The 21865-nt window shown below is 40.8% G+C and overlaps 1 protein-coding gene across 2 annotated transcripts in view; it reads left to right on the top strand.

Annotated features, from left to right (window-relative positions):
* The window catches only part of DOCK4 (dedicator of cytokinesis 4), a 422569-nt gene that overhangs the window by 275205 nt on the left and 125499 nt on the right, over positions 1 to 21865 (top strand). For both annotated transcript variants that reach the window (XM_039256914.1, XM_039256913.1), the window contains exons 17-22: positions 8497 to 8653; positions 14319 to 14416; positions 14530 to 14613; positions 14823 to 14923; positions 17180 to 17261; positions 18544 to 18714. In XM_039256914.1, the coding sequence (XP_039112845.1) occupies positions 8497 to 8653; positions 14319 to 14416; positions 14530 to 14613; positions 14823 to 14923; positions 17180 to 17261; positions 18544 to 18714 (693 nt within the window). The remainder of the gene's footprint in view (positions 1 to 8496; positions 8654 to 14318; positions 14417 to 14529; positions 14614 to 14822; positions 14924 to 17179; positions 17262 to 18543; positions 18715 to 21865) is intronic.

The raw sequence follows: 21865 nt of genomic DNA, 5'->3' as shown, positions 1-21865 counted from the left end.
GGCTGTTCCCAGTTCACCACGAGTTCTTCCAGATCAGCCCCCACGAGAGCTATTTACAAGATTGAACCATTCCGCCTATCACACCACTTCCCCTCTACTTAGCAGAGAAGACAGAAGCCATCAGACAGGAACTTGCTTAACTTCCTGTGCTCTCCTTTGCCACCTGCAAGCTTATCTGCATCCTTCCCTTCCCTCCTGCTTCCTGTCTCAGATGATGGGACAAGACTCCTTCTCTGCAAGGTTCATTCTTCCACCTGCTTCCTTCAAGATCTTCCTCCCTCCTGACTCCCTGGAGGGACCCTGCTTCTCGCCATGTCCCCTCTTCCTCCTGCTACTGTATCTGTTTCCTCTCTTCTGCTAGTGTTCTCTCCGATTCACAAACCTGCTCAAGCCTGTTTCTTAAAAACAAAAAGAAGACTTTTTAAATAGCCACACCGTCCTCCTTCCCTTCCCACCATGCTCTGTCTACATGAAAGGCCAGTCTTCCTTCACTGTCTCCACTTCCTTGCATTCCATTCGTTGCTCAGGCTGCTTCTGTCCCCATAGCTCAAATGAAGTTATCTCCCTCGAAGTCACTAGTGCCCACCATACTGGGTCACATATCCCTTATTTTATTAGTCACTGTGAGAGAAATTTAAAATGTAGCACCTATAAAGTTTAAAAGTAAGCTGATAAGTTTAGCATAAAAGCGTGCCATGCTGAACAGAAAAAAGACAAAGAAGGCCAAGGTCACTTAATAGGTGGACTTGGTCTTAACACTGAAGGTTACTAATGTGACATCCCGAAAGCCCCTTCATTCTAACAGATTATACCAGCACATCTTCATTCTTCCCACAGTGGCTAAAGCCACTGGCCGCTTTCAGAATCTTTCCTTAATTGACTTCGTTGTAGCATATAACACTATTGATCACACTTCCTCAAAATCCCACATTCCTTGGTCTGCTTGAAAATGTTCTCCTGAGCTCCATCCTTCTCCTTTAAGGACCTTTTTCTCTTTATCCACACTTTGCCTGTAGGGTTTAGCACAGCTTTCACCCTTGGCCACCATGTGTGACTCCTACAGTCTGAAACCATCCTGGGCTCTGCCATGGGTTAGCTCGCCACATATCTGCTGATAGGGGCCACAGTGGGTTTTCAGTCCACAGCTTTTACCAGCCTACTAACCATCTACAGGTGGCTTCGCCAGGGGCCCCTCAAACTCAGTGGGTCCCAAATTGAAATTTACTCCCACCCCCCAGTCATGCCTGCTCTGGACAGAAACCTGTAGTTTTTTCTTGGCTTTTCACATGCATCCTCCATATCTAAATAGACGGTTGTAGGACTGGTCAGTTCTACTTTCTTGGCTGTACTTAATCTAGGGAAGTGAAACCAGAGGTATCAGAATCACCTTGGGTTTTCCTAATTGAGAGGTTTAGGGCAGTTCTGAGGCTTTTTTTTTTTAAGTTTATTTATTTATTTTGAGAGAGAGACAGTGCAAGTGGGGGAGGGGCAGAGAGAGAGAGAGAGAGAGAGAGAGAGAGAGAGATTCCCAAGTAGGCTCCATGCTGCCAGTACAGAGCCCCATGTGGGACTTGAACTCATAAAACTGTGAGACTGTGTCCTGAGCCCTAACCAAGAGTCAGATGCTTAACAACCGAGCCACCAGGCACCTCCTGAGGCTTTTTTTGTATTGAAAAACCCCATGCTCCAGCCTTACTAAAGTGCATATAGTTGTCAGGATATTTTTTTAAAAAGGTTGTTTATGAGCTATCTTAGACCTAGAGAAGAATCGCAAAAAAATAGTACAGAAAATTCCCCTGAACCCTTCACCTAACTTCTCCTTATGTTAACATCTTACATAACCTTAGCATATTTATTGAAACTAAATTAACCTTGTACAGTACTGTTAACACAAAACTTACTTGGATTTCATGAGTTTTTCCACTAATATCACTTTTCTGTTCTAAAGGCCGATCCAGGATCCCACAATGCATTTAATTGCCATGACCCTCTAGTCTCATTTATGTGCTTTTTTCTCTACTGCCTTTATTACGTTTACAATTTCTTCTACATATACGTCACTCATACAGAATGAGCCTCTGATTCTGTATGACTGAAGTCACACAGCACCTGTCCCATGATGCCTGATTCCCTTCCCCAGCAGGACTGGAAGCCCAGCGGCCCTTATCTTAACATTCTCTTAGTGGTGATGAGGCCAGAGGCATAATGCCCTCAAGGACAGGGACTGTGTTTATTTCCTTGGTACATTCTTAATACCAATTTAAGAGACTAGCAAATAGGAATTTAATCAATTTTAATCATATCCTTCAGAATGGCTAATCATGCTGAAAGATTCCCTAAAAGAGGGTATTTTGCTGCCACCAACTATTTAAATCTGGTTTTGATTAACTGGTAAAATATAGTTCCAAATGGATTGTCTAACTTACTGTATTTTTTAAATTTAATTCTTCCTGCAAATTACAGACCCCCTAAGTTGATTAATGCACTCTGAATTTCAGTATCTGTTTATTTCTGCATAAACTGTAAATGTTCATCTCCCCATCACATAGCTTATATTATTGCAGATACTCGTTTCTGGAACATTGCTTGGGACTGACCAGTGCAGCTCTCTTTCACACTACTAAGGTGGTGGATCAAACAAGTAGCCTGCGGCATAATGCACCATTCATTGCTGTATCAACTGGCTTCAACCCTGGCCAGGGGAATAGTCTGTGAGCCAAGCTGTGTCATCTTAAAGCAGATTGAGACCACCACCGCTTCCCAGAGCCTGCTTTGAGTTCTTCTGGGAGAGTCTTGAGCACATTTGTCCTGTCAAGTCTGATTTTAATCTCAAGCATAGTTAAGCAGAGGGCTGGTTCTTACTTCTTCTACTCCAATTTATAATAAATTAACTTCATGACATTTTGAGATGACTCGCACAGATCCCAGCCCTTCGATCCCAGCCCTTCGAAGCAAACAGAGAATTGTCCCTTACTGTGACAATGACATTTTTTTTGTTCCTGTAATCCAGTGGCAGCCTCAAGAGGCCGTGGTCATGTTGCCTTGTTTCTCCCAGAAAGAGTGGCTCAGTTAATTGTTCCCTCATCTGTCTATCATCATGTATCCATATCCCAGGTAATACCTTGGCTGTGTCTGTCACAAGGGAACAGGGAGGTCAGCGTCTTATTATTTTCATGTCCTCGTTGCCTTGTGCCATGCCTGCACAGGATTTGATGGAAAAAAGTTGTCCCTGTTCCCAAACCAAAACAGCTATTGCACAAGTGTCCCCCAGAATGCGAGTGATTGGTATTTCACCACTCATCTAGTTTAGGGGCATAACTGCATTGTAATGTGGGGACAAAGCCACTTCTTGACTACATGCGGTACAGCTTAGTGGGAAGCTGTGGTTTTACAGTGGTCAGCCTCAGGCCCACGGGCATTCCAGCACCCACCCATGGCTCTTCTACTAGTATTTCCAATTAACACACAGCCAGTGCCACACCATACTTTTCTAGCTTTATTTCTGAGACTTGATTGACTCTTAGGGGATGTGGGCGGGAGAGAGGGATTGTTCATACCCATTTGTTTTCTCCATGCCATATCCTGGTTTGCAATTGCCCACCTGGTACAGAGCCTTCTCCCCACTGGCTGTAGAACGCTTGAGGAATTTACTGCGGATTCTTCACCACTGCCTAGATTTTGCTAATGAACTGTGCATTTCCTTATAAAAGGCTGGGAAAACTTTATGGCTTCAGGTCTAAAGGCGGACACCTGTCCCTGCCTGATAGGCCCACCTTTGGGAACCCCATCTCTATTCTTCACTGCTTCTCAACCCAGTTTCTCTTCAGTAGACTCTCTTTCATTAAATAAATGGAAAGATGATCTCTCACTTGCATGTTGTGTTCCCAAGCTCTTGTGTCATGCCTTATCTGCTCCTACCTGGCCTTGCTCCCCACCACATGCAGGTCAATTGATCTTACATGTTCCATCCATGGTTTCAGAAAACAGCCGAGTCATCTCGCTGTTGGACTTATATGACATGAAGCCATTTCAGTTGCACAGATGACTCTCAGCTACCTCCCAGAGTATCTCCCACAAATACATCTTTTTTTTTTTTTTTGAAAAGTGAAATTTTGGTCTTCCTTAGCCTTACTATCATTTGATATGTTACCTATAAGTCAATAATGTGTACTTCATTATAACAAAATTCAAAACTTGGTTGAAACACCATTGGAAGGAGGCAGTGTTCTATAGTAGTTATGAACAGAAATTGTGGTTCAATACCCGATTCTGATGCATACTGATAATGTGACTTTGAGCAAATCACATAGTTCCTCAGGTTACGGTGTCCTGTCGCATGAGGTTGTTATGAGAATAAGAAAATGCTTGTAAAGTGCTTTGCAGTCCCTGACATGTAATAAACCCTTGTAAATGGTAATTTCTTAGATGGCTTTTAAAATCTCGCCCGTTTGTATGATGTGTTAAGGATGCATGCTGAGAACCTCATTGAACAACAAAAGATATGCCACTTAAGATCATTCCGTACAATTTCTCAAAGCCACTTAAGTTCTTCAGGAATAGATTAAAACCGCCAGCTCTAACCCCATACCTAGCATTATCTCCTTTAGCTCCTATTGGACAAAAAAATCATTGTCAAACCCCTGGCAAATGTTATCATCAAAAGGTTCATAGAGACCAAAGAGTGATTCTCCACTGGCTGAATTGATGGGTAGAATTCTCTCCACCTTCCCTTCCCCTACCTACCTCCCAACCCCTCCTACCGACACCTGGCATTCTTGGCAGAAGGTCTTGAAATAACTTTTGTGTCCTGCTGTTTATGTTCATTCTTGTATTTGTATTTGACTGAGAGTAATGGAGTTTCGCCTTAAGAACTGTCAAGGCGTCACACCTCAAACACACACCTGCTGAGATCTTGACCCCCCCAGGCTGAGGGAGAAGTGAAGTGAAGCAGGGCTGACGGTACTAATCTGGCCACAATGATCAGCCTAGGAGAAGGCAGCCAAATCTTGTATTCACAGTGCTCCCTAAGTGCATGACACTGTCACTGTATCAGCAGTCACAGAAGTGGTCAGTCCATGACTACTGGTTGGGCTAGATGAGCACATCAAGCAGGAATTCTAAGACGGTGCCAGAAGTATTCACGAGCTAGGCAGTTATTTAGTGGGTGGGGGCATAAGAGCTTTATCTACAGGGGCAGAATTTCTGTGAACAGATGGAGCATAGCAGAATAGGGCCGGCTCTAGCTCCCGAGGGGGAAGGCCTAGAAATAGCTGGACAGTACGTCTGCTGAGTTTGCACGAGACTTTGGTCACAGTAGGAAGTGGTGGGGAGACAGATGGAGAGCACAAGTCAGGCAAAGGATGGCAGACCAGAGCATGTTCCTGACCCCGCAGACCAGATCCAGGCAGGAAATAGGTGCAGTGGGGCGTGCTGTGACTCATGCTATGACTTGCTGTGTTCCAAGCCCTGACACCAAGAACAAGATTGGGGAGAGGGGAGGGAGGCTGGAGCGGGGAGGGTATTTCAGGCTTCCAGAATATTACTTTGCCTGAGCACTTTTTCTGAAGAAGACATTTGAATTGTTCACTTTGTTATGATTCTCTAAACCGTATATGTGTGTTTCTTGTACTCTGCTGTCTCCATGAAATATGTCACAGTAATAAAAGAAAGCATTTGGAGTTACAACGTTAGAAGAGTATTACAGAGGCTCTTTATTGTGTTTATAGGAACTCCTGTTACTGGGCAGGTGTGCTGGTAAGAACATCTTGTAATATTCTGGTTCTGTTCCTCTGAACATGTTAGGTCTTTCTTAAAGATTTATTATTTAAAAATTTAAAAGTATTTTATGAACCACACACAGTATTCTAGAATACCAAAGGGATTTTGTGCTTAAATTCCTGCCTGTGGCCAGGACACTAGCCTTGAAGATGTTTAAAGAAATTTAAAGGAATAAAACCCATGTGAGTTTTAAAGTTTATACTCAGAATAACCTAAGTTATACCAGTTCTGTGTCTGTTAAAATATTTTTTTTCAGATTTGTAATCTAAAATCACTTTTATCATTACAAAGAAATATAGAGATGATTTAAAATAAAACACAAACATTAGACTCTCATTAATTACCTGGATGATGTTAACTATTAATCATCTGGTATATATCCTTCTAGGTATTTTTCTGCATGAATTTTTTAACCAAAGGATATTATAGATTAATTTTACATTTACAATAAAATGGAGACGAGGAGATAGATTTCTTATTTACCTGCCCCCCAACCCGAACACATGAGTAGCCTCTTCTGTTATCAACCTCACTCACCAGAACAGTACATTTTTTTTTTACCAAGGATGAACCTACACTGACATAATAATCACCCCAAATCTGTAGTTTACCTTAAGACTCACTCTTGGTAGAGTACCTTCTGTAGATTCGGACAAAGGAATAATACCATATGGCCATTATAATATCATACTGCCCAGGAGCACCTGGGTGGCTCAGTCAGTTGTGTGTCCTACTCTTGATTTGGGCTCAGGTCATGATCCCAGAGTCGTGGGATCAAGCCTCACATTGGACTCCATGGTGAACATGGAGTCTGCTTAAGACTCTATCTCTCTGTCAAGTAAAAAATAAAAATAAAAATTATTAAATAAAACAATAATAATATCATACTGCCCTAAAACAACTCTGTGCTCTGCCTACTCAGAGGCCCCAGCAGCCTCTGGCAACCACTGACCTTTGGACTGTCTCCATAGTTGTGCCTTTTCCAGAATGTCATATAGTTGGAATCATACAGCCTGTAACCTTCTCAGAGTGACTTCTTTCACTTGGTAATGTGCATTTAAGGTTCTTCCATGTCTTTCCATGGCTCGATAGCTCATTTCTTTTTAGCACTGAATAACATTCCATTGTCGGGGTGTACCACAGTTTATCCATTCCTCTACTGAAGGACATCTTAGTTGTTTCATAGTATTTATATTTTGTAATGTACTTTTTTAGTTAATGATTTTCCAATCACTAATTTTTTATCTGATCTAGGGCTTAAGTCAATGTCTAAATTGAAAAAAAAAAAAATCTTTTCAGTACTTTGGTCCAAATCTGCAACCATGTGTTGCACTTGGATTAAGAGTTACTCTAGAACAATCCTTTTTTTTTTTTTTTTTTTTTTTATGACAGCAGACTTGCAGAGACAAAGCCAGACATTCTGCAGAAGTTGCTGCCTTTTGGTTAGTGCCATATAGTATTGTTCAATGTGTTGTCCTGTTCTTGTACTTACTATGAAGTGGAATCTGTAGTTGTGGTAGAGCCATGTTCAACATCTGTAGTGAGAATACACTGTAGATGATGATAATGTTTCTTTGTACTGTCCTACAGTGGTATAATGACAACCTGATTCCCCCATGTGTGTGGTTGTATTTGACCTCTTGCCACTGGGAAGTAGTCTGTGTGTTGCTACATGACCATCATATTAATGTTCAATTCCTTTTTTGTTTTCCAAGGAAGCTTTACATACAGAACGGGACTTGAACTCACCACCTCCTCGAACTCATGATATCAAGAGCCATTGCCCCAAATGTCCAATTCTTTATCCAACGATTTTCCTGCTGATTTAAACATTAAGTGACAACCCTTGACTAAAGAAAGAATTATATTGGGGGGAGGGGGGGCGGGCGCCTGGGTGGGTCACTTGATTCAGCACCTGACTCTTGATTTTGCCTCACATGATCCCAGAGTCATGGAATCAATCCCCATGTTGGGCTCTGTGCTGAGTTTGGAACTTGCTTAAGATTCTCTCTCTTTCCCCCTCAGCAACTCTCCTGAAAGTTCAAGCGCTCTTGCTCTTTCTCTCTCTCTCTCTCTCTCTCTCTCTCATTCTAAAATTAAAAAATGAAAAAAAAATTACGTTAGAGATATGAAACTATATTTTCTTAATCTTTAGTTCCATTTATACTCGTTAGCTGGCATTTTCTGTAAAGCAGAGATCTCTGTTACATAGTTGGACTATTAGATTACCCTGAAAAAGTTTCCTTTAAATTGCCAGTGTTCAACGTAAGAAGCTGTGTAATAGCAGCCTCAGACAAGATGTTGGAATAGTGCAGGCATTTTTTTAAAATCCTGTGGTCACTGCAAATATGATTTCTTGAGTACTTCCTCTGTATCAGGCACTGTGTGAAAGGTTTTATGGAACCCAGTTCTTAGGACAATACACTGAGGTTTTAGAGATAGAAATGGCAATCTTGCATGGTAACATAATGTGTTAGAGTCACTCCTGTGAGAAGTAACAGATTTGGGATTTGAACCCAAATCAGTCTGAGTCTGAAATCCATGCTTGAATTCTTCTTTACATTTTTGTTGTATTTTACTTAAAAGCCAAATTGTATTTGTGATGCTGTTTGGAACGTTTCCCAGTTTACAACCAGTAGAAATGAAAATTATGCTTAATAATTTTCATGAGGTCTCTTACTCCTCCTTTTTTAATTTTGTTTTTAATATTTTAAACAGTGTGAAGAAAACACAAATCTTCAGGATACTACCCGCTACCTCAAACTTCCCTTTTCCAAGGGCATCCTCCTTGGAAATAATCATCAAGCCATGAAGGCCACAAAGGAGTCCTTTTGGATAACATCTTTTCTCTGTTCCACAAAGCTCACACAGAATGGTAATGTATAACGCTGTTGTATTTGAAAGCCCTTGTACTTAAGTACTCATGTGAATTTTGGTAGGCATATTTAATAAGCACCAATGTCATATTTATGGACTTTGCACTAGAAAAATTGTCGATCCTTCTGTTTGTGATTTCCAGTAAATTGGAAACATTTGTGACCCAGTGGTCTGTTAAACTCATATAATTTAAGAACCTCAAAATTAGCCCAGTATTGAAACCCAAGTGCACAACCCTTCAAAACCCAGCTGCTTGAAAGAAAAAAAGAAAGAGAGAGAGGGAGAGGGAAAGGGAGAAAGGAAGAAAGAGGCGGAGACCAAGAACACCACTACCTAAATCTCACTTGTTTTATAGCTCCATAAACAGTGCTAATTGCAGGCTTTGGAATAAAGGCTGGTTTTTTGTTTAATTAGATGGATATTGCTTTTCTATTCTCACATACTTTTTATGTCAGTGATTGTATAGCAAGTTATGATTAATAAAACAAGCTCTTCTCCTTGGAAAATTGTCATGAAAACATCATCTGTAATGAAGGAAGGAAATGAAACATTTCTGAGTTCGGCACGCTTGCCATGTAAGGCTTCTGGCTGGCATCCTGAATGCCATATTAATAAGTCAGATTCATTATGATGAGGAGAATTACTTCATAATCAGGTATTGAATCTCATAAAATGTTCCTGGGCCCAAACATTTATAAGTTCCCTTAATTCTTTCTTCGGTGTCGCAGAACAGCATGTGTGGTAGGAAGTGCATTTCTTCTCTTAGAGTACAGCCTCAGAAAAGCAACAGAATGTAGCACTATGATGCTGGCTTCTTTTAAGAGACTTCTCAACTTCTCTTGCAATGTTGCTATATTTGTTTAGGATTTTGGCAAATGATTCTTTCACATTTGTATTAGTTTTTGTTCCTCCTTTTCCAAAAATGTTTTTGGAGAAATGTTCTTAAAAAACAATGGCATGTTTTCAGTAAATTTAATGGAAGAGAGCTATCACCAAGTTAAGAAATGTCAAGACGTTACCCCTATTCTGTGATTAATGATTTTCCTTAAATAAAACCTCACAGACATAATTCTATAATGTTCATAAAGCATTCATCAAACCTCCGTTGATTTTTATGGTGACAGTCTACCCTATAGACATTATGAAGATAAGAAAATCAGCCCGCTATTGATTCCCTTAGACAGAAATTTTATCTATCCTATGTGGATTAGTTGTGTGTCTGTTAAAGAGTCCGGGTTCACATTTAACTGATTGCCTCCGGTAAAATAATTTCAGTTTGTATTAGTTATCTCTTGTTCTTGTAACAATTACTGTAAATCTTTTGGCTTAAAACAAAAAAAAAATATCATTGAGTAATTCTTAAGGTCCGAAATCTGAAATCCTTTTCATTGGACTAAAATCAAGGTGTCAGCAGAACCGTACTTCTGGAAGCTCTAGGGGAGAATCCTTTTGCTTACAGTTTTTAGCTTTTAGGGACCACCTGCATTCCTTGACTCAAGGCCCCTCCTCCATCTTCAGAACCAGCAGCATAGTATCTTTATGTCTTTCTGACTCTGACCATCTTCCCTCTGTTTAGGATCCTCATGATGTTCTAGTGACATTGGGCCCACTAGATATTCCAGGATAACCCCCTTAATTTAAGGCCTTTAACTTAATCACATCTGTGAAATCTCTTTTGTCATATAAGGTAAACATATTTATAGGTACCAGCTATTATAACATTGACATCTATGGGGCCATTATTTGGCCAACCACACAGATAATCCTAACAGTAGCTTATCTGCCATCAAAATATTTGGCCCTGAAGGGGCACCTGGGTGGCTCAGTTGGTTAAGCATCTGACTTCGGCTCAGGTCATAATGTCATGGTTCATGAGTTCGAGCCCCACATCAGGCTCTGTGCTGACAGCTCAGAGCCTGGAGCCTGCTTCGGATTCTGTGTCTTCCTCTCTCTCTGCTCCTCCCCTGCTCACATCCTGTCTCTGTCTCTCTCTTTCAAAAGTGAATAAACATTAAAAAATTTTTTTAAAATACATATTTGGCCCTGCAGACTTAATTTGTTCTTGTTCGCCACTTTAGGATGTTAGACAGAATTGTGAACATAAGACAGAACCAAATCCTAAAAATTAGAAGTTGCTACTTTATAAAAGCAGACAACATCTTCAAGTAGATATGGACAAATAAAGCTATCCACAAAATCATTATATTAAACATCTCATATGGAAGGCAATGCTTGGCTCATTTTTGGACACTAATAAGTGCTTAATTGTCATTTGACTTTGATTAACCTTGTCAGTGTAACACAGCTCAGAATGAAGCAGGAAATAAATACTGTATTTCAAATAGATGGGAAGGAGGAAGGAAGTTAGTTGATCTTGCTGCAATTTACATGCTGGGCACACATTTCTGTGTAGAAATAATCCAGTTCCAAATTGGAATTAAATTGCTTTGTATTCATTTTACTCAAATTGGAAAATATACAAATCTCATTTCCATTACAATTGGCCATTTAGCAAGTGATACAGTGTCTAGCAACAGTCTCCTATAGCAGATTTGCATTTCAAGATCCCTGACGTGTCTGTCGGCACGTGCTCTGTGCTCTGTACTCCAGTGTAGTTCACGGACAACATACCAAGGCCGGAGCACCCTGCCGGACATCTGTGACTGCCAGATCAAGCAGATGTTTTAAGATTCTTAAAAGTAGGGGTCAGGGAAGAAATTATTTTACTTCTTTATCTTCCTTTAGCTGCTTAAAAAAAAAGTTTAAAAATAAAAACAGTGCTTAAATTTAGACTAACAGCTGTACAGTTGCTGACTTCCCCACATCTCCTTCTCCCCTAAATAATGTGTAGTTCATTCACTCTTTTCCTGAGAGTGTGATAAAAAAAAAAATTAGGAGGTATGTCATCTACCTATTTTCTAGCTCTTGGTAGAATACGCATACAGTATACTTTTTTTTTTTTTAATGTTTATTATTGAGAGACAGAGACAGACCTTGAGCATGAGAGGGGCAGAGAGAGAGGGAGACACAGATTCCGAAGCAGGCTCCAGGCTCTGAGCTGTCAGCATAGAGCCCGATGCAGAACTTGAACTCACAAACTGGGAGATCATGACCCAAGCCAAAGTCAGACACTCAACCGACTGAGCCACCCAGTTGCCCCATGCACACAGTATACTCTTAAATACTTATTGAATAGAATGTTTAAAATAGACATTTTCAGGGGCGCCTGGGTGGCTTAGTCGGTTAAGCATCCGACTTTCTCTTAGGTCATGATCTCACGGTTCGTGGGTTCGAGCCCCGCGTCGGGCTCTGTGCTGACTGCCAGCTCGGAGCCTGGAGCCTGTTTCAGTCTGTGACTCCCTCTCTCTCTGACCCTCCCCTGCTCGCACTGTCTCTCTCTCTCTCCTAGAAATAAATAAAACATTAAAAAAAAAATACACATTTTCAGTAGTAGGCCATAGTTCCTAATTTGAACTAACAAATCTTCAGATAGCTAAAATAGAAACCTAAGAGAACAATTTTGACTTAATTTTAAGCAGTTTGCACATGTGATTAATTATATCCAAATGAACATACTGTTACAATCTCTCTTCTATTAAGAGCAGTCTAGAGAGTCATCAGCTTTCTTGCAGGACAGGTGACTAGCCCCATCCCAGTGTGACTGTCTGGACCACTGTCATCTTTTCTCCACCTCTGCTGATGACAGTGCTGTTCCTGATATCCCACAGCTGAGATGTGTCTCTCTGGCCTGCAGAGCCATCTTCTTCCTCTGCACATACTCCAATCCTCAACACTGGACCATGCCCTGGACTCCCCTGCAAAAGCTTAGCTCTGAGGGGCAGGCAAGAGAGCAGGGAGCCAGACAGAGTAAGAGGTATAATGGAGGTTGAGTGGGAAGTGAGGAGTGAGGTGCAAGGAAAATGCACTGGGGAGCTGCAAGAGAAGATGCCCGGGATAGAAGGCATCCTGCAGTTAGATGCAGAAAGTAGGAAGTAAGTGGGAGGGGGGCAGCCAATAGGCAAGAGAAGAATGCACCTGCTACGTCTGCCATGGCGGGTCTCACTCCACTGGACTATCTACTATTCTAATATAACCCATCATTTTTGAAAAGGCTCCCAATCATACCTCCAGGATGTGTGAGTTGGACATGAATATTAAACATTTTCAGGTTTTTCCATTATGAAAATACCATAAATTTCTTTTTCAAAGTCATTATTTTAAAAATTCCCTCATTTTTCTAATTTTAAACCTCCCCTGCTTTTTGTAGATAAACATTTCCATTTAGTACTAAATTTCTCACTATCAGTTCCTTTGTGAAGTTCTTCTCTTGAATCTGGCTCTGGTGAAGGTTGCATCTCTCTCCTCTTAAGATTCGTACACTTTTTCTCGTCTCTTTTGACCACGTCACATTTTCTTTTTCATCACAACTGCTTCTTCCTTGATTTCTTGTCTATGTGTGTGTCCTTTTGGTTTTTGTGTCCATGTTGGTCATTTTTGTCTCTCAGCAAGTCCCATTTAGGTTTCTCTTGAAACAAATGCTTTCCAGTGGATTCTCACTGTGAAGCCTGGAAAACCCCTGCCGGCTGTTTTTTTGGCTGTCTTCCTCTCGCAGCCCCACTGAGCCCTGGGAAGCCAGCCCTGCTGGGTTCTTGTGCCTTTTGAGCTTCCTGCATACACAAGCCTTGTCAGTTCTTACTGCTTTCATTGGCTTCTAGACACCACTGTCTCCTGCTCCCTCTAGAGACTAGTGAGGCTCGACACCATGTTCAGGAACCTTTCTAACATCTGCCCAGGAACGGTGAGGGAAGAATTTTTACCCTCAACAGGTAAAAAGGTTCTCAGAGGACCCTGCTAGACTCACACCAATGTGTTGTCAGTTTAGGAAGGGGTGGAAAGAAGCTGGTCCTTCCCTAGCCCAGAATCTGCGATGGAAGATGACCATGGAGTCCAGAACTGGCCCTCTCAGTTCCATGGGCTCACTAGATGATCTGACAGTTGACTAGACCTGTCTGCATTGTGCAGGGGACCTTCTAGTTCGGCCAGGTTTGGGTCACATTTGCTAAGAAGATCTTTATTGCCAGTTAGAATTGGTTGCTAGGGAGAGTGCTATGAATTGGGGGCATACATATGAAGAAAGCAGATTCCTAACCCTCAAGAAACTCCCATTTTAATGGGATGAACCAGGAAATGATTCAACAAATATTTATCAACTGCTTGTTGTACACCTGCTCTGTACTGGGTGCTGGTATACCATAGGGCCAAACTCGACATTTTTTTTTCTTAGAGTTTACAGTCTCATGGTGGCAAAGACAAACAATTACAATAAAGAGGTCAGTGCCACTCTGAGGTGAGGGACAGTTAGCTCAGTCTAGAGGGTTCAGGAAAGACTTCTTGGATGAAGCAACAGCTGATCTGGGAACTGAAGGTTGAGTAGGAGTTTGTAAGTCAAGAGCATTGGGAAGAGATAAATAATTAGAATACGCTGTAGTAAATGCCGTCTTAGAGACTTAGTCAGAGTCTAGGGGTGGGGGCGGGACCTGAAGCTTGGGTGACCAACAGGCGTGGGCAACATGTTTAAGAATCTAGCTTGTACTGGTGGAAAACTTTCATGTGAGAGATTGTTCTCTGCCAAGGCAACTAACCTTCCTTTTCTGTTTGGAAAGGTGATATGCTTGATCTCTTGAAATGGAGAACTCACCCAGACAAGATCACAGGCTGTCTCTCTAAATTAAAAGAAATCGATGGCTCAGAGATAGTAAAGGTATATGCTATTTTATTTTGTTAGCCCTGTCTTGGAAATTCACGGAATAAGGACTATTTGGAGGGGAAAGACAGATGATTTTTTATTTATTAATTTGCTTCTTTATCTAACAGTTTCTGCAAGATACACTGGATACCTTATTTGGAATTTTAGATGAAAATTCCCAAAAATACGGGTCTAAAGTGTTTGATTCTTTGGTGAGTTTAAATTCTCTTTAATAGTTTCTTAACAATTTTGTCTCTCATTCCTGACTTTCATAAGGCTGTTTTTGAAATGTGTACTCAATAGTTTCAGAGTCACTTAAAAAGAACACACACACACATATATATACACATATATACATATATATACACACATATATGTGATGATTTGCATTCAGTTTTATAAAGCTCCATTTTCTTTTTAGGTTCACATAATCAATTTGTTACAAGACAGCAAATTTCATCATTTTAAACCTGTAATGGACACTTACATTGAGAGTCACTTTGCTGGGGCACTTGCATACAGGTAAGGCCTTTATCTTGTAATTGGTTTAGAAGCAGTTCCTTTTGAGCTTTTCTAGGCAGAACCATCAGTATAAGAAAATTTAAAAGGAAGTATAAGAAGAAATGAAGCCCAACAACTAAAGTATCTCTTGAGTCCGTATCTTCCTTTCTCACACATCTTTTTTTAATGGCTGTGACTTACTCTGATTAAAAGAAACAAACAAAACTTTCTGAATTAGATTTCTAAAACCTAAAATATAAAGTGTTTTTCTTCTTGCCTCTATTTCACTTGATACTCTTTGGTCCAAAATGTGTGGTTATCTCAGCTTAGCTGCCAGAAGCCCATTTAATCACCACATGCCTCGTCAATTCTGGAAGACTGTAAGAAAGAAATGTGAAGGGAAAACAGCCTTCGCCATCATATTTTTTTAAACTCATTCATTCATTCATTCATTCATCTGTTATATTTACTGAGTGCCTACTGCATGCCTAATGCATGCTGATTAATGTGAAGACTTGGTTCTTTGCCACAAGCAGTCCGGCCATGGACTCTACCATCTGATATCAGTCACCATTTTAATTGCTCTTCTTTTCTTATCAGCTAAAATTATGCAGGCAAGTCTAAAGTGAATGAATAATGACAAGCTGGAGCTCATACCTGCCTCCATGCAACCTCACTAATAATTGCCAGAAGGCAACAGCTTCTCTCTGTGCTATGTATAACATCTTCCTGGCCTTTCGCCCTATTTAAGCACAGCTCTGGAATGTTCCTGAAAGTTCCTTCTCCCGTTCTAACATTGTCATTGCTATTCTGCCCATGTTTTTACCTTACTCTACCTTAAGCACCTATGGCCGTGCAACATGTACAATCATGTATTCCCAGCTGTGTGTTAAAAAAGATTGAGACGTGTTTGTCTTTGCCCCCGTCATGTGATATATTAAAGATAATAAGTAATCAAATAAGCATTTGATCCTTTTATCTTGGGTACTCCCTATCAGGGCATTTGAAGATTTACGCCTCTAGCGTTTAAATGAAGGAAATTTTTATTGAAGACTTGACCCTCTGTCAACAGGATTTTTATTGACAGTGAATGAACTATCAGGGACAGTTAGAAATATCAGTCTGGCTCCACCTTTTGGCCTAAAATGCAGGGCCCTAGTATGCGGGGTTACCACTGACGACTGAAATTAGCATTGGAAGCTAGAGAGGGAGGGTGTAATTTCTAACACTGGATATTGGCCAGGAGAAAAGGATAGTCATTCCTAACAAGACGGATGATGCCTGTGGAATCTTCCTGGGCTGTGGACAGTCAGAAACTCACTGATGTGTTACCTTCAAAATAACACTCCTGGCAGCACCTGCCTGGTGGCGCATCCAGGTATTCTTCTCCGACTGAGAGAAAAGAGAAGTCTTTAAAATGTGCTGTTTTCCAGAAACCAAGAGCTGAGCAATGTTAAAGGTAGCAAGATTGCAGTCTTGAGAATTGTTTTTTTTAATTCAATTTTTGTTCCTTAAGAAAAAAAAAACGTGGCTTTTTTTGAAATTCTCTTACAAAGGCACACTGATGGGAAGTTTTGTTTGGGGTCAAAGGTCAGAGAATTGGCTTGATAAATCCACAAGAATGTGACTCTCTCAAAGGTCAGAGAATTGGCTTGATAAATCCATAAGAATGTGACTCGAAGTAGGGAGATGTTGCCTTATCCTTCCCCGCACTGTCTCTTTTTTAATGTTTATTTATTTTTGAGGCAGAGTGCAGCACAGAGCTGTCAACACAGAGCCCGATGCAGGGCTCAAACCCACGAACCGTGAGATCATGACCTGAGCCAATGTTAGACATTAACCCGACTGAGCCACCTTCCCATACTCCCTTTTGCCTCCAACTAAATACTTCCTCCACCTGTCCACATGGTCACGGTCATAATGCTTGAACATTAGCACCTGTTCAAGATTGACCATGACAGCCTACTTCAAGGCACTTTCTTGGCCAGAGTCCTTTTCTCTGATACTTGTATTTACCCATTGGGAAGCCCTGCCAGAAACAGCTGGGCCAATATGATATGTCCATATTGAGGGAATCTCAGTGGGAGAAAGTGTTTCTCTTCAGTTTCCAAAAGGGGTAGTGATGTTGATGTACAGATTCCTATTAAGCAGTTCCACAGAGAAATATGAGAAGTGAAGGGAAAAGAAGCCTCCTTGTGATAAAAATGTTTGATTTGTTGGCTTTTAACTGAGAACTAGACCAATTCTACCTTCTGTATATTTCTCCCTGTATTTTAGAGATCTCATCAAAGTTCTCAAGTGGTATGTGGACAGGATAACAGAAGCAGAACGGCAAGAGCACATCCAGGAGGTGTTGAAGGTAATGACGTGCTGTCGATAACAGATAATGTAGTCTCCCAGAGCTGTTGCATCATGATGCTTCAACTAATTGGTTTCTTCTACACAGACAGTAATTGGTGATGATATATTACCAGCATTCCAATTCAAGTATCTTAATCAATTTATGCTCCTCCAGAGCTGATGAAATTTGAAAGAAACTTTGCCAGACTCGCCCACTGGAACCTGCCTGGGATTGAATTCTGAGCTCCAGGATATTTGGAGTGAAGTCTAGGAGTGGCAGGAGGGAGGTTTTATGAGAGAAGACCACAGAAGGGCAGCTAAGCTTGAAGTTCCTGGCTCTTGCTTCCAACACCCTGATGGAGCCATTTGAGAACTATTTGTCTTAAATTTTGAAAGAGGATAGGGTAGCTTAGCAGGGATCACAGTGAGGAAACCTGAGGTTTTACTGGGTCTCATGGCTTAATGCTGCCCACATCTCTGGGCCTTTTTGCTCAGTTGTAAATGGAGATGCTAATAGTTTACTTGCAAACATGTCCATAAAGAATCTAGATTTTTTTTTTTTTTAAATGTTTATTTTGGAGAGAGAGACAGAGTGCAAGCAGGAGAGGGGCAGAGAGAGAAGGAGACACAGAATTCTTAGCCGGTTCCAGGCTCTGAGCTGTTAGCACAGAGCCTGATGTGGGGCTCAAACCCATGAACCATGAGATCATGACCTGAACTGAAGTCAGACACTCAACAGACTGAGCCACCCCGGTTCCCCAAGAATACACATTCTGAAAGGGATTGTTCAGTAGCTGATCTGAGAGTCCTCTGATCCCCTATTTGCTGAGTGCCACTCTATTTGATGCAGTAGGAAAAAAGTAGACAGGTATACGTTTTTAAAAACAAGTATTTTACTAATTATAAATTAGTCATCTTGGTGTGATTGAAGGTAAAACGCTAAGTAACAAGAGTACCTGCTAGCAAAGCACAATAATTTTTCAGAAATAGACCAGCATCTCTCTGTTAACTAAATTAAAAAACTCTCTGAGGATCAAAAGTATTTAAGGTTCATACCTCTTGAGAATGACATAGAATTTTAAGATTATCTATACGTTTTCTCTCACTAGCATCAGCAAAAAAAGGAGGGGCTCTTCTCCTCCTTTGGAACACAAGTAAATAGTGTTCCAAACTCTCATGGGGTCTTAGTGTTTAAATCAATAATTCAAAAATCTAATGTTGTCCCATAGTTTTTATGTCGTGTCATTGTTAATAACTCTTGGTTTCCTTTGAAACTAACTTTTAAAACATTTCATTTTAAGGCACAAGAATATATCTTTAAGTATATAGTCCAATCTCGAAGGCTCTTTTCCCTCGCCACCGGTGGACAAAACGAAGAGGAATTTCGCTGCTGCATTCAGGAGCTGCTTATGTCCGTCCGTTTCTTTCTTTCTCAAGAGAGCAAAGGGTCAGGAGCATTATCTCAGTCACAGGTAATTTTTTTTTTTAAACTCTGCTGAATAGAACAAAAATGGGTCCAGTTGATTTGTTTTTACATAGCAGCATAGGTGAATCCATAGCTCCCGTTCCTCTTTGTAGCGTCAGCAACTTTGCACACTTTTAGAGTCCCTTCCTTCCGAGCCCCCACACAGCAGAAGTTAGGTCCCCTTTCCCCTACCCTTTCTCACCCTTCCTGGGGCTGCTGTTGGTCTACAGCAGCCTGGGTTCAGTAGACACAGTGTCACCATAGGCCTTGGGGAAGGAAGTTCACTGGAGCCGATCTGGTTCTGTTGTTTACGCCAAGCCTTGCACTGCGTTTTAATCTGTCAACTTGAGACTCATTATATCAGACTTGGCTAAACTGCATGTTGTTTTGTTTTATTTAACTTGACCCTAATTGTCCTGGGACTGATCTTATATGACCGATGCTGAGTGGCTGTTGCCAAATGCTATTACCTGGAGTAGCTCTACGTGTTTTGTTTAAGAACAGGATTTATCCACTTTCCAAATGGCATGGCCTTGATTATGTTCTCAGTGATCATTCTCAATATCTTACTCTACATTTTCTTAATCCTTCTTGTGCACTTTTAGTTCTAATGACTTGAGTAAAAACTTGTCAGATGGAGAAGCAGCCTCTTTGCTGCCATCCCCTGGAGACTGAAAATTTATAATCATTGAGAACTGGGACATAAAGTGGGAGATTAGAAGATCCCTTTGACTATTCTGATAAGTTGGTGCCATTTGACATTTGAAAAGCTTTGCCTGTAATGGCAAAACACCAGAATGTACCGATCCCTTGGTAGTAGGACTGTGCTTTTTCTGGCTTTTGGGAGACTATTCTTGTTAATCTCTTCTTTGCACTAATGGACTGGTCTTACATCTTGGTAAGGATACAATTCAGCCTCTTTTCATGATATTTTGACCTGTGGTGCCAAAGGTACAATCACTGTGCTTCCAGAACTTGCCACATCCCTCAGAAGTCCAAGAGCCCACTAGCCACCCACCCTCCTTTCAGCAGTTGATATTTGGAAAGGATAATTCAACAAGCTAATCATTTATTCCTTTAGATCAAAGTTCTTAGAAGCTTACCACTTTTATAAAAGCTGAATTTGAGACTATTTGCCTTAAACCTTTACCATTTTCAGGGACAAAACTTACCTAATTCACATCTGAGAAAATATTCTCTTACTTTTAAAAATAATCTTAAGTCGCAGTTTCTCAATATGATGCCTTCCAAGGGACTCAAGAGGTTTATTCCTTCTCTAATGTTAGAGAAATACTCTTTTTCCTTAGTTATGTTTCCGCTACATCCTGGTGGTCACCCCAAGATGACGTTGGCCACTGTGGAGCAACACGGTGGAGAGTGGGGTTCCCTTTGTCTCTTTAACACATTGACCTAACTGCTCTTGATTTTCCAAGTTCTGTCCCCAGTCAAGACAACGAAGCAACTTTAGTACCTCCATAGAACCATGTTTGATTTTTTTTTTCTGCTCTTAGTTTTTTATTGACATGATATATAAGATGCATGTAAAGTTTCTGAATATCTTAATAAATCACTGAAGTCATTTCTTTTATTTTGTGCACAATCCTTTACTTGTAAATTTTTTCCCTTAGTTTATTGTCTAGTTGGTTTCCATATAACACACAGTGCTCATTCCCACAAGTGCCCTCCTCCATGCCCATCTCCCCCCTTCCCCTCTCCTCCAATTCTAACAGCCCTCAGTTTGTTCTCAGCATTCAAGAGTCTCTCATGGTTTGCCTCCCTTCCTCTCCCCAACTATTTTTCCCCTTCTTCTCCCCCATGGTCCACCACTAAGTTCCTCCTAATCCACCTATACGTGCAAACATATGGTATCTGTCCTTCTCTGCCTGACTTATTTCACTCAGCATAACACCCTCAAATTCCATCCACATTGCTATACATGACCAGATTTCATTCTTTCTCATTGCCATGTAGTATTCCATTGTATAGATAAACTGCATCTTCTTGATCCATTCGTCACTTGATGGATGCTTAGGATCTTTCCATGTTTTGGCTGTTGTTGAAAGTGCTGCTGTGTACATTGGGGTACATGTGCCCCTATGCCTCAGCATTCTTGTATCCCTTAGGTAAATTCCTAGCAGTGCTATTGCTAGGTCATAGGGGGGTTCTATTGGTAATTTTTTTAGGAAGCTCCACACTTTTCCAGAGGGGCTGCACCAGTTTACATTCCCACCAACAGTGTAGGAGGGTGCTCATTTCTCCACATCCTCACCAGCATCTTTAGTCTCCTGATGTTCATTTTAGCCACTCTGACCAGCATGAGGTGGTATCTCAGTGTGGTTTTGATTTGTATTTCCCTGATGATGAGGGACGCGGAGTATCATTTCATGTGTCTGTGGGCCATCTGGATGTCCTCTTTGGAGAAGTGTCTGTTCATGTCTTCTGCCCATTTCTTCACTAGATTATTTGTTTTTTGGATGTGGAGTTTGGTGAGTTCCTTATAGATTTTGTATACTAGCCCTTTATCTGATATGTCATTTGCAACTCTCTTTTCCCATTCCGTCAGTTGCCTATTAGTTTTATGGATTGTTTCCCTTGCCATTCAGAAGCTTTTTATCTTGATGAGGTTCCAATAGTTCATTTTTGCTTTTGATTCCCTTGCCTTTAAGGATGTGTCAAGTAAGAAATTGCTGCGGTAGAAGTCAAGGAAGTTGTTTGCTGCTTTCTCCTCTAGGATTCTGATGGTTTCCTGTCTCACATTCATGTCCTTTATCCATTTTGAGTTTATTTTTTGGTATAGTGTGAGAAAATGACCTAGTTTCATTCTTCATGGTGCTGTCCACTTCTGCCAGCACCATCTGTTAAAGAGGCTGTCTTTTTTCCATTGGATATTCTTTCCTGCTTTGTCAAAGATTAGTTGGCCATACATTTGTGGGTTCAATTCTGAGTTCTCTATTCTATTCCATTGGTCTATGTGTCTGTTTTTATGCCAATACCATACTGTCTTGATGATTAGAGCTTTATAGTAGAGGCTAAAGTCTGGGATGGTAATGCCTCCCATTTTGGTTTTCTTCTTCAATATTACTTTGGATATTCAGGGTCTCTTGTGATTCTATACAAATTTTAGGATAGCTTGTTCTAGTTTTGAGAAGAATGCTGGT

This window comes from Hyaena hyaena, unplaced genomic scaffold (genome assembly GCF_003009895.1).
Source record: "Hyaena hyaena isolate Hyena2069 unplaced genomic scaffold, ASM300989v1 scaffold_594, whole genome shotgun sequence".
Lineage (NCBI taxonomy): Eukaryota > Metazoa > Chordata > Mammalia > Carnivora > Hyaenidae > Hyaena > Hyaena hyaena.
The sequence above is the reverse complement of the archived record's forward strand: the minus strand, read 5'-3'. Positions and strand labels throughout refer to the sequence as shown.